This window comes from Oryzias latipes, chromosome 4 (genome assembly GCF_002234675.1).
Source record: "Oryzias latipes chromosome 4, ASM223467v1".
In the NCBI taxonomy this organism is placed as follows: domain Eukaryota; kingdom Metazoa; phylum Chordata; class Actinopteri; order Beloniformes; family Adrianichthyidae; genus Oryzias; species Oryzias latipes.
In genome coordinates, this window is record NC_019862.2 from 23,605,974 (window position 1) to 23,619,103 (window position 13,130).

The 13,130-nt window shown below is 40.8% G+C and overlaps 1 protein-coding gene and 1 long non-coding RNA gene across 4 annotated transcripts; one reads left to right on the top strand and one right to left on the bottom strand.

Annotated features, from left to right (window-relative positions):
• Positions 1-782: 782 nt before the first annotated feature.
• Positions 783-2,815, bottom strand: LOC110014196. 2 transcript variants are annotated; one of them, XR_002873192.1, is made up of 3 exons: positions 2,609-2,815; positions 1,044-1,129; positions 783-962 (listed from the first exon to the last, which is right to left on the bottom strand). It is a non-coding gene; the product is annotated as an uncharacterized LOC110014196 (long non-coding RNA). The 2 variants fall into 2 exon arrangements; XR_002289315.1 differs by having other exon boundaries at positions 783-1,129.
• On the top strand, positions 1,725-8,365 carry LOC101172710 (interferon-induced protein with tetratricopeptide repeats 1-like). 2 transcript variants are annotated; one of them, XM_023954424.1, is made up of 2 exons: positions 1,725-1,754; positions 6,878-8,365. In XM_023954424.1, exons 1-2 carry the CDS (start codon positions 1,750-1,752, stop codon positions 8,184-8,186), a joined length of 1,314 nt encoding a protein of 437 aa, XP_023810192.1. In that variant the 5' UTR covers positions 1,725-1,749; the 3' UTR covers positions 8,187-8,365. The 2 variants fall into 2 exon arrangements, with proteins under 2 accessions (XP_023810192.1, XP_023810191.1); XM_023954423.1 differs by having other exon boundaries at positions 1,735-1,754; positions 6,875-8,365.
• The last annotated feature ends 4,765 nt before the right edge of the window (positions 8,366-13,130 follow it).

Consider the following 13,130-nt stretch of genomic DNA (forward strand, 5'->3'; position numbering starts at 1 on the left):
TGACAAACATCATCATCCAATCAGCGTTGTCCCATAGTACCTGCCTCTTCCGGTTTGGAAATGTTTTTCATTTTTGAAGATTTCGTTTTGTTTTCTGGAAATTCATTCTGTGTTCTGAAATGTTTTTCATTTTTTAATATTTCATTTTTTTTCTGAAATGTTTTTCATTTTTTAATATTTCATTTTTTTTCTGGAATTTTTTTTTTCTGAAATGTTTTTCATTTTTTAATCATTTTTTTTCTGGAATTTTTTTTTCTGAAATGTTTTCATTTTTTAATATTTCTTTTTTTTCCTGGAAATTAATTTTGTTTTCTGAAATGTTTTTTTTTGTCATTTTTGTTTTTCAAGTTTTGGTTTCTGAAATTTTGTTTTGTTTTCTAAAATGTAATGCTGCTTTTTAAAATTTTTTTTTTTTTTTTTTAATTGTTGTTGTGATCTTAAAAATGTTTTTGTATCGAGTGATTTGTTGAATGCTTTGCACTTCAGGGCCACCGTATATTTGGCCTACACGAAAAGAACACAAAATTAAACATAAAATTGGCAATTAATCTAATTATAATATTTGGTAAGTTTTGTATCCAATCATTTTCTTCATCGCAACTATTTTTCCCTGTAATAATTTAAGAATTAGAATCTCATTTACAATCTATTTCTAATAGCTGAAACATAAAGGCCATACGCATTTATGAAAAATGTCTGTTTTTGAACATTTTGTCATGATCTCGCGGGATTTCTGACAAACCCAAACGCTGGAACCCAGAAGGACACTTTGAGTCGTGAGGTAAGTTTAAGAGAGGTTAATTCACAGAGGGTGAGTAGATTGTAGGATTCTTGAAATGGCGTGGCAGCTGACAGGAGGTTTGCGGCAGGAAGGTCCAGAGTGCGTGGCTTCGGCTGAATCCAAGGAGGAGAGCGTGAGCGGTGGACTGCGACCCGAGGTTCACCCGTGATGCAGATAATTCCTGAGAGTGGAGCAGAGAGGAACAGTTAACGAGGCTGGGATTAGACAAGGCACAAAACATGAGCTGGCCAGACATAAGCACCGTGGAAGGAACAACGGACTGGCGTCGAAAACAGGTCCTGGATCTCCTTAAGTAGGCGGGGATGAAGATGAGGTGAGTGGAACCAGCTGGTCGCGTCCAGAGCAGAGCAGGAACGGGGGAGGAGGAAGGTAATTGACAGAGGCACCATGTCACATTTTCTGTTTTGTAATATTTCTTTGTAATGCATGTACCATCCCCTTGCATTCTCAGTCTATGACTAATGTTCTTGTCATGCACATTTGTTCTATATGCTTTTAACAATAAAGTTTTATATTAAAAAAAGTTGCCAATTGAAGGAAGTAGTTTTCATTCCTCATATCAAGTAATGATCATTTAAAGAAGCTAAAAATTTAAAAGTTAAGTAAAACAAAACAGGAATGGTTAAAATTCTTTAAAAAAAAGAAAATATAAATTTAAAACATAAAATGTAACAAACATATTTAAAAAAGGGGTTTATGCAAATATACACCCAGGTTATCCAAAGATACATAACCTCTTTTAATAGTAAAACCTGTCCAACACAAAAGGCCTTCAGTTCTCAGCTGTTCACTCAGTTGTTGAACAGAATGAGTTAAAAAAAAATAAACAAGAAAAACAGGAATGAGGTTAAGGAAATTCGCTTCCTCCGAGGAGCTGCGCCACAGATAAAGTTGTGAGGGGAAAGATAGAAGAGTTTATATCTAGTACAGAAGACTGGAAGATCGTCATGAGGTACGCAATTTTTTATTTTATTTTATACTATTTTAGTTTAGTTTTATTTTTTCATATGTTTTATTTTGTTAAGGCTGATGTTATTTACATGTATTTACGTGCAAACAGCAATAGAAATGATGGAAATTCATGTTGGCCAAACATGCTGCCAAGATGCACATTGCTGCATTGCTCGCACATATTTAAAGTGCGTCCCCACTTCCAAGGCTTAGTTGTTGTATGCAGCACATATTTAAAGTTAACTTAAAGTTAAAGTCTGATTAGTTTTCAAGCGCCTTGGTGTGTGAAATGTGTTGATCCATCACCTGGAGGAGCGGGGAGCAGCAGAAACAGCCGCACTTAGGAACCAATTGGACAGTGGCTTAAAATGACAACCTCCCAAAGTCCTCATGTAGGAAAATCGACTTTTAATTAACATAATCACTGGCCATTCTCTTAAGGCAGGGGTGTCCAAAGTTTTTTTGGTGAGGGCCAAATACAGAAAGTTGAGCAAAGGTCCGGGCCGCACACAAGAGGTGACATATTGAAACATGATTACTGTGTATTTGTAAGTCACCGATAATGTGAAGAACATTGCTCTCAGTGGGAGCAGTGATGCTGATCTGTGCCACATAAAACAAGCGCACGTCAAAATGAAACATTCACTCAGACAATGAAACCTCATTCCAACCAGGCAGTTCAGAACAGGTTTGGAGCCAGCAGATCTTTACATACATAGCCATTAGTGTGGTTGACTGGCAGAGTGCACGATTTTGTAGATTATAAAGAGTCGAAGTCCTGTTTTCTAAGAAAAGTAGACCAAAAAAAGGGCTTATGGGTGAGCACCCCACTTAAAGAAATATTCATTTTCCCACCCTGTTTGAAATCTTCTATATTCACTTGTTGCTATCTTGCGTTTCTTCGGTGCTGCCTTTTCTGGTGACTCGTGGTAAATATTCTTCTTTGCTTCATTTTGTTTAGTGGAGAAACACCTGTTGAACCGGGACTTCTCTTTGCTTTTCTCTCTTTCCAACTGTGGTCAGAAACGCAGGGGAGATTTCCTTCAGGGCCGAAGGCGATTCTCCTTCGGGGTTCACTTCCTCGTTCAGAACTCTCAGCCACAGAGTGGATTAAGAACGACTCCAAACAGTTATTCTGGGAGGGAACACCTTCTATTTATTAAAATGCTCCGTCCTCCGAACACACAATATATCGACCCCCCACACCTCCGCTCCGTGCTCACACACCCATCTCCACCTGCACGCGCTCTTCGGAGTAGGCGCGTGCCAGCCTAACGTAGTCCGCTATTATATATTCGTGAGGGGAAAAACACGCCGAACCGACCTTAAAAGCGCCCAAATCATGCATACCCGCCCAAAGCCATTTTTACCCGTGAATTTAGAACCAAAACCGCCCAATTGGTGGAAAACCGCCCAATCTGGCAATCTGGCAAAACTGGCTCCTCCCCCTCTCTCTCGTGGCACGCGTCCCGCTCAGCACACACACGCGGCAACACACCTTTCTGTGACCGACTCCATTTAGTGTTGAAACTGAGAAGTGCAACAGAATTGAGCTCAAGCGCCATGTGCGGGCCATATTCAGTTATATTTTCAAAATTTGCTGCAGGCCAATAAAAACAGACCCGCGGGCCGCAGTTTGCCCGCGGGCCGTAGTTTGGACACCCCTGTCTTAAGGTTACCAAATGTATCTTAAAAACATCTATCATGGGCTGTTACTCTGATGGATTCAATCCTGATCCAACAGTATTTGTCCTGGTCACTCCCAGAGAGAGCCTCAACATCTTCATCTCTGCTACCTCTAGGTCTGCTTTCTGTCTCTTTCTCAGTGTCTCTAAACCAGTGTTTTTCAACCGTGTTTGAGCCACGGCACACTTAAACCTTGACAAAAATCCGGCGGCACACCAGCATCCAAAAATTGGAAAGAAAGCTCATAGTCTGTATTGATCTACAGCCTCTCTGCAATCTCACATGCATTATTGTGATGATTGTGGCAGAAAAAGCTGGACGTTGCCACTGTTTTTTCTAAAAGATGTAATAAAAGTTAAGTTAGAAGATTTAAAAACTGTTTGATGTGTGTTTGTTGTTGTTTCAAGACGTTTACCAACGAAGCCTCATTGTGTGCTGAGACGCTGTCACTTTAACCCAATGCATCATGGGAGATGTAGTGCATACAGCCGCTGAACGCAGACAGACTTGCTTCTCTGAGCTTCATTGTTCACTTGTTCCACGGTCTGACACCGGATTCTGTGGAAAGCTACACCGCCAAAAACAAGCTTTAGCTGGTATTTTTGTTGGAACTGAGAGACTTTATGAGCAGAATCGGAACAAGGAAGTAAAGACTCTAACCACTTCTGATTGGTCAGACTGATGAAGCGTGATTAAGCCTCCAAGAATGACCGGTTGAAAAACACTGCTCTTAACTAAACCAACAACATGACTGCTGTCACGATCACCATAGCAGCAGGTTGACAAGACTTTGGAAGGATGGCAAAAAGTAGAGTGGAAGACCATTATAAATGAAAGGATCAAATATGCATATTTCAAACAGTTTCATTGTTGTAATATTATATTTGTTGTAATATTAAACAGCAGTTCTTTTAGCAGATGTCCTATTTCTAATGCTTGAAGATGCTTTACTGGTTACGATGGTTTTATTGACTTGTTTGACATGAATTCTTTTAAGAGTTTTTATGATGTTGATTCTTTTATGCAATATTTTAACAGTCACTGTGAGTTCATTTTGACTGAGGTTTCTCCTGTCAGAGTGAAAATTGCCTTTTCTAAAATCTCTTTTCCATGCGTAAATGAAGAAATCCGCTGCTCATGAAGGCCTTGTCGCAACGTGGAGCGTTTATGGAAATCAACTAATTTGGAAGTACACAGGTTGCATCTTAAAGATCTGATCCGTGCTCTAAAGGAAATGATAAGACTGGCCAGATCAGCTTACTTTTCCAAAGTTATAGGAAAAATCCTAAGGTTGTATTCAACACTCTAGATTTTCTAGATTTACCTTGTGCCTCTAAATTACCTAAGCTTTCTCAGCCTGAGTGCAGTTCATTTCTTCAAGGTTTCTTAGGAGTCTTGGTCTAATTTCTCTAGTCTAGTCATTCTCTGCTGACAAGGATCAAACCCTCGTCCTGCACTCTTGACACAATTCCCACCTCTGTCTTTTTTTAAAGTGTTCCAGAGTATAGGTTCTACTGTTGTTGACGTCATTAATTTGCATTAATTAATTTTCTTTGACTTCAGGATCAGTCCCTAAGTTCTTAAAGCATGCTTTAATAAATCCTGTTCTGAAAAAGCCTAATTTAGACCAGTCGGATCCCAAAAATTTCAGACCTATCTCAAAGCTTCCTTTTATTTCTAAAATCTTGGTGGTCACTGTCCAACTAAATACCGGGAAGAACACAATATATCAGATTCTTTTCAGTCTGGCTTTAAGAACAACCAATCCACAGAGACAGCTCTCCTGAGAGTTTCAAATGATGTGCTTATGGCAGCTGATTTGGGCCAGTATACTGTCCTTGTGCTTTTAGACTTGAAATCTGCTTTTACACTGTGGATCATAACATTTTAATTTAACGTCTTCACAATGACTATGGTCTGTCTGGGTCATTTTTAAATTGGTTTATATCATATCCTATTGGAAGAACATTTAATGAGACTGTCGGTTCCTTAAGCTCTGAAATTAAAGAAATAACTTGTGGCGTGTCCCAGGGTTCTGTACTTGGCCCTATTTTATTTATTTATTGATTGCTCTTGGGAAACCTATTAATCAATTCAGCCACATCTCATATCATTTCTATGCAGACGATATCCCGCTCTACTGTTCTTTCACAGAAAATGATTACTACAAACTACAAAATTTGCTGAATTGCTTAACGAGCATTAAAGCATGGCTGAACAGTAACCATTTAGTCCTAAATACCCAGAAAACCGAGACGCTTATTTTTACCCCTGAACATAAAATCCCTTCCATCAGACGACATCTTGGGTGTCTGAGCTCCTCTGTCCAGTCAAGCCTCAGAAATCTTGGGGTGTTGTTTGACAGGTCTATGTCCCTGGAAGGTCAATCAAAACAGATAGTAAAAACTGTTTTTTTCATCTGAGGAACGTGGCAAAATTAAAAAATATTTTGTCTCGATCTGACCTTGAAACAATTATCCACGCTTTTATTTCCTCTCGTTTAGATTACTGCAACTCTCTTTCTACCTGTTTTAACAAACGTTCCCTAAACCGTCTTCAGTTTGTCCATAACCCTGTAGCAAGGCTTTTAACAGGAACCAGTAAACGGACACACATCACTCCTCTGTTGTCTGCTTTACATTGGTTACCTGTCAAATTTCGAATTGATTTTAAAATTCTACTTTTAGTTTTTAGAGCCTTGCATGGTCAAGCTCCGACGTACTTATCTGACCTTTTAACCCCATACTCTTTGGCCTGATCCTTGAGGCCTTCCAACCAGAATCTTTTGAGCATTCAAAAAACCTGCTTTAAGACCAGGGGAGAGCTGTCATTTCAAGCTGTTGCTCCTCGTCTTTGCAACTACCTCTCACTGTTGTTGCGTCAGATCGACTCCGTTGAGTGTTTTAAATCTCAGGTCAAGACGTTTTTATTTAGGAGAGCTTTTAGTTGATTTAGTCCTTGTTTTACCACATTTTACTGTGTTTTATTTTATTATTATTATTGTTATTATTATTGTATTTTATTAGTTTTTTGTGTTTTGATATGATTTTATGCTCTTTGTAAAGCACTTTGTGACTCTCTCTAGGAAAATTGCTATAGAAATAAAGATATTCTATTCTATTTCTAATGCTTAAAGATGCTTTATGGGTCATTCTTTTTAATATTTGAGAATAATGATACTAGTACTGACTCAAAACTGTGTGTGTGTGGGGGGGGGGGGGACTTTTTGCTGGGAAGCAGCTGTCCCCCCTTGCCCCATGTAGCCCCACCCCTGGGTATGTGACAAAGGAGAGTCAAAGGGAATGCAATGATAGGTGTGGAAGAATGTGATAAGGGATCAGTCAAAATACAAAAAGTTCTCAAAGTAATCGTTTCTGTTTCTGTGAAGGTGTTTGAACATTTCTCTTTGTCTTATTGGTGTCTGTTCTTGTCCAGCAGTTCTTCTCAGACTCTCTCCAAACTGGAGGCCCTGGAGTGTCACTTCACCTGGGTCAAGGAAACCACCAGATCACAGCTGTTGCACAGGAGGGTCCAGCTTGAGGACATTGGCACCGATGAGGGAAATTTTTGGTCGGGTTCCATTTACAACTTGTGGGGGTTTGTCCTCTACGAGCTCGGCTCTAGCAAAGACGGCCATCGGTACTTCAGAAAGGCCATAGAAACCTTACAGCGGCTGAGGAAGGAAGATGAGGGTCCCTGGCTGATGGTGAACTATGGAAATCTAGCCTGGCTGCACCATCATCTTGGAGAAGAGGCAAAGAGTCAAGATTACTTGTCAAAGGTTGAAGCTCTCAAAAGTAAATTCCCATCTCCATCCCAGGATGAGCTCCACCCAGAGATCTACGCTGAGAAAGCCTGGACTCTGATGAAGTTTGGTAAAGATAATCAGCTGCTAGCTGCAGATTACTTTCAGAGATCCTTCAAGATGCAGCCAGACATGGTGCAGTGGCAGTCCAGCCGTGTGATTGCACTGGCCAGTGCTGCTAAGTACTGGGACACAGGCCTGAGCGATGTCGTCTTGCAGGAAATTAGAACAGCCCGAGAGCAGGATCCAGAGAATCTGTACGTGGCTGCTGTGGAGCTTAAGGAAAGAGGCAGAAAAGGAGAATCAGTGAAAAATGAGGCGGAGACGCTGGGTCAGAAGATCCTTCTGCAGCCTGTCAGCAGCTACAGTGGCCTGAAGCCCCTCCTGAGGCTGCACAGGCGGCTGGGGTCGCTGGATGAGGCCATCGTTCTGACAGAGGAGGCCTTGGAGCGGCATCCTGATGAGCGCTACCTGAAGAGATGCGCTGCACTCTGCTACAAATGGAAAGTCCTCAAGTTCACAGCTGATCGAGCAGACCAACGTACGATTGAGAGAGCCATAAAGCTGCATGAGGAGGTCATTGATCTCTATCCAGACACGTCATTGGTGAAGAAGATTGACCTGGCATATGTTCAGGCAAAGTCGAGTCAGGGCCGCGAGATAGCATACCAGATGTTCCAAGACCTGCTCGCAAGGAGAGACCTGGATTCCGGAGACAAACAGCTGCTATACTACAACTACGCCAGATACCTCAACTTCGAGCGTCACGACAGGAATAAGTCTGTTCGGTACTACATGAAGTCAGCAGAGATTCCAAACAGGAATTTCTATGGGAAGCTAAGCGTCAAAATGCTCCAGAAAATATGCAAGAGAGGAAGGAGCAGGATGTGCCCAGAAATCAGGACGTTTCTGGAAAACCTGCCAGATGATGATTCTGAATGAGGTTTTACCAACATACGGTTCATATTTAAACCTCTGAAGATGCTTTATTTTTCATTAATGTGGGGGATTATAGGTGTTTCTATTATTTCAGCAGCTGTTGGTTGAGATGTAGAAATGTATCACACTGAAGATGTATAAAACAGGAAATTAAAGTTGATTTCTAAGTAAAATTCGTGTAACTTGGCTAAAGAGTTGCGTTACTTTTCCTTAATAGCACATTGACTCTAAACTAACTTTTATCCCGCATATCAAGCAGGTGATTAAAACTGGCTTTTATCATCTTAGAAATCTTCAAACAACATTTTTGTGTCCACTCCTAATTCACCCCAATTTGAATAAAGCTAAACTCAGGAATGCTATTTAAGCTTAATATGTCCATCCTCAGAAAAATGCATGGAAATAATACCAGAAATGCAATTTTCATCAGAATGGGTCTTTAATGGTCCAGCACTTTGATTGATCAATAAAATTTAGTTGCAAAATCATCTATTAGTTCTGTTTTTTGAACAAAGTAAAATAATTTGATAATATAAGATTAACTTTTTGTAAATTTATACTTAACCTTCTTTCTACAAAAAAAATTGTAAATAAGATGGTTACATCAGAGTGTAAATCCAAACCAACAAAATGGAGATCTTTGATTGAAAAACAAACATATGAACAGAAAAAAAACACCAAAAACACAATTTTCATCTCAGTGGTTTTTAAATTCAGCTGTGTTACCCATCCAGTAGTCATTTTTATTAGCCTGAGCAGTCCCTTCAAACTGTTTAGCCCCACCCCCTGTGCCCACTGCCAGAAACAGTAAATTATGAAACGTCCTGCTGTGATCATTTAGATTTGATACTAAATCTGAATACACAGATTAATATTATTAATTCAAATCAACACCAGTTAACATACTATTTCACTAACACTCTGTTCCCACAACACACCAAACAAGGAAACAAGCGATCGTGCTGTTCTAGCGCTTAGATAAAGTCTCTTCTTACTGGCTGCCTCTTCAACAGATGAATTAAGACAATTCGATTGCACACAGGTAAACATACAATCTTTACACACGGACTGACAAGGCTTGTGTCCTGCCGGTGCTTTTTCCTGAATGAAGTGCGTGCGTCGATATTAAATGAATGACGCAGCACGCTCAGCTGTTCAGTTCCACGTCACGTGACTCAGTCACATGCTCGGCGCTACACCCACGACTCAATTCATGCTAAGATATAATAAGACAATTGACCCCAACTGTACTCTCTGTAAACGACACCAAGAAACAATCAGTCACCTGTTTTGGAATTGTAGTATTACTAAACATTTTTGGAAAGAATGTACACGTTTTATAAATCACAAATGTGACTCACAGTTTCAGATGAAATTTGAATGCATTGTAGCGACCTGGGGGTTGGCTCTGCCTTCAGCCCCAAAGGCTCATGGGAAGTGGGGAGCTTTAGGGTGAAACCTTGAGTCTGAGGGCTGTGCACTTAAGTGACCCTCCATGCTGTTTGGCTGTTTGGTGGTGCTGGAATAAATGGGCTTGTTGCTCAAAAGCTAATATTGCCTCTCTCTACGATTCTTCCAACCTGAGACAGTCCGAGGTCGTGCGGTGTATGGGGCATGGACAGCTCTTCACTAAAACCTCTTCATGAGCAGTTGGCTCTCGCTACCCCGCTAAAGTGACGGTCCGGCCGGATCGTTATATTGGTGTCAGAAGTGGGATGCTAAGCCGCTGCTACTCCATGGAGGGCCACATTATGGAGAGCTACTTCATGGAGATTGACACCGTTCTGGAAGCAGTTCGGATTATGGGAGGAGTAAGGGCGACAACTTCTTCCTGATGGTTCGAGCACCCGCTGACTTTTTTTTCTTCAATGATTTAAGATCTTCACTGGTGTCCATGGATTACATGAAATCCTCTTCACCTTTACCCACCTTTGTCATGGTGAGGATAACACGTCAATGTAAGGGTGGGGTCATAGGATAGCACAAGGGTTTTAAAAACCTACACGTCTATGATCTGGGAGTGTCTGACCACAAGCTGGTTTCCATGGTCTTTATGTTTCTACTACCTAAAATGAGACCTAAACGGCAAATGTCTTTCCGGAACTGGAAACACATTGGCCCGACTTCTATGGGTGCAGACCTCCAGCAGATGTTCTGCCCAGACCTCACAACTGTCGATGAACTGGTGGAACATTACAATGGATCCCTGAGCAGTGTTTACGACCTCCATGCCCCCATTAGGACATGCAAAGTTAGTTTTGATCGCTCTTCTCCCTGGTGTACATCAGGCATTACTCCAAATGAAAACGGCTGGTTGTGCTCTTGAATGCCATTTAAAAAAAATCTGTATTTACTGTTCACAAGTGCGCCTACCATGATCATCAAAAAGCCTACTGCCAGGCCCTGAAGGATGCACGGTGTAAATACATCTGCCCAAATCAATAAAAACTCTGGAAACTCAAAGCAGCTTTTTTCCACGGTAAACTTTTTTTTTAATATCTTTGTTGTGATTCTCAAAGCTTTAAACAACAAATTAAAAAAAAAATTAAATTCTGGCATTAAAAATAATATAATATGCATGCATAAAAACACAAGGATTGAAAAATGGCACAAAAATCAGCAGTGCGATGTGGAGTGTGATAGACTCCCTAGCGCCATGGAAGTCAGAGTTCAAGGTGTCCAATTTTTCCAGGTCCTGTTTAAAAAATAAATGTCTCTTAAAGACACAAAATGTCACAAGTTTCCATAAGTTTGTCTACAACTCTGCGGCGAGCTTCTTCCGCTCTGACCAAAGCGCAGGCCACAGCAGTTGTATGAAGCAACATGTATTGTCATAGCGTGTTAAGGACCTTGGACAGCAACATTGCCCCCCGCATTAAGTGAAGTGCTCAGTCCAACTGCAGCAGTCTTTCGCGGCTCATAATCCAGTGGCGCCTCCAGAAATTTTTCATGGGGGTGGCCAGTGGGGGGCCACATTTAATCTTGGGGTGGCACACAAAAACCATGAGCTATATTTTTAAAATTCATTTTACCAAACGTAGTAAAACAACCTTTAGAAAACCAACAGAAAGATAAATGCCTACTGATATTTTGTAGAACATGAACTTATAGTAGATACTACTAGTATAATAACTAATAGATACTAGTAGATACCATTAGTACATACTACTACTGATATATATTTATTTATTTTTTTGTTTATATTTAATGCTTAGGTGTGTCTGCTTGGGGTGTTCGGCTCTTGACTGAGAGATATCTATAATAAACAAAAAATTAAATCTGTTGTTCTGAAATAATAATAAAAATATCCTTCTAATTATTAATTATATCTTTTGACATTTCTATTCAGACTAATAATCATGAAACATTTTTATTATTAGGGTAACATAATTCTAACTTCACCAGTTGGTCCAGGAACAGGTGGAGCCCCTTATGCTGAGTTCTGCCTTGCTTCTCTGACCAATGATGCTGACTGTCCCTCCTCTGATGCTGTCTCATCTTTGTCTTCCTCATTCTCTTCTGTCATTTATGCTGCCCTGTCTCATCTTCCTCCTTCTCACTACTCCTCTGTTGCTCCCCTACCATCTCTTTCACTCCTTCTGCTGCACTTTTATTCTTAAAATAAGAATATATGTTGAATTTCTCTTCATTCTCTGAAAATGGACAGACACAAGCATCAACTAATGACTATAGGTAACTCTGTGGAAACAAAAACACATCAAAATGTTGCGGTAACACAACAACCGGTGCTTAAATAGTGCCATGAAAATGAGTGGCTTGTGACAGGGACATCCTTTTTTTACTTATTAATAAAAAGTAATGACACATCCACCACCGCTGATGATGTGGCGTATTTGCACCAAGTATTTGCACACTGGGTTTACATGTTTTGCAGACCGCATGTTTTTTACACCTTTGCAGCTGTGTTTATTTAATATTTAATATATATTTCTTTATTTAATAATAATCTAATTTTTGATAATAATTTTTCACAATAATTTTAGTGATATTTTTAATTATTTAATATAAATGTCATTTGTGATGTCCTTTATCGATGTTATATTATACCGATTATTTCTGAATGTCGTGTTACTGCCACAGATAAATGGAATTTCCCCATTGTGGGATTAATAAAGTCATCTATCTATCTATCTATCTATCTATCCAGATCTAAAGTACAGTAAACAGATTGTTAAAAACCCACGGAAAATATTTAACAGGAAAAGAAACGTAGCATTTTGGGATGTGTGATTGTGTGTGCGTGCTGAAACCGGTGCTCGCGCAATGCAGGAAGAGAGGGGGGAGAGCGCGTGAGGGTGTGGAGCGCGTACACGCGCGGTCAGTCGCCGTTTTTGACTTAAAGAAAAAGTAATAAAGAAAGTTCATCTTTAGTGACTGAGACTGGTTCTTTTGTCTGACCGAGGATCTGAGGGTTCGAACGCGGAAGTGAACCACGCGTCTTATTCATTCTGCATCCAGCGGCTCCTCTTGTCTGGGCACTCAAAGGCAGCAGGGAGGGGAGGGGGTGAGGGCCGGTTTAGGTGATCAGAGCGACTTGCCCGCTTGCTGGCTGTGCATTTGGGATGAAACGCACAACTAATGCTACCACAGCTTATAGTGGCTACTGGGGTGGCCACTGGGGTGGCCAGGTGTCGGAGAGGGGTGGCCGTGGCCACCCCTGGCCACCCCCTGGTGGCGCCACTGTCATAATCCCGCCTAACGAAGGATCCCTCAGGCCAAAGCTGCGGGGCGTACATTTTGCTCACTTCATTACACTCAGCAGAAACTTAAAAGAGCTGAATCGAGAGTTTGCAGCACCAACCTTTAGACAGGTCACCTCACGACTTAACTTTTCCTTAAGATACAAGACGGCTGGGTCAGACAGGGCGTCTCGGTCCCGCTTCCGATAGGTTGGGCACGCGGTCCAGCTGGGTCGGAGCTGGATCG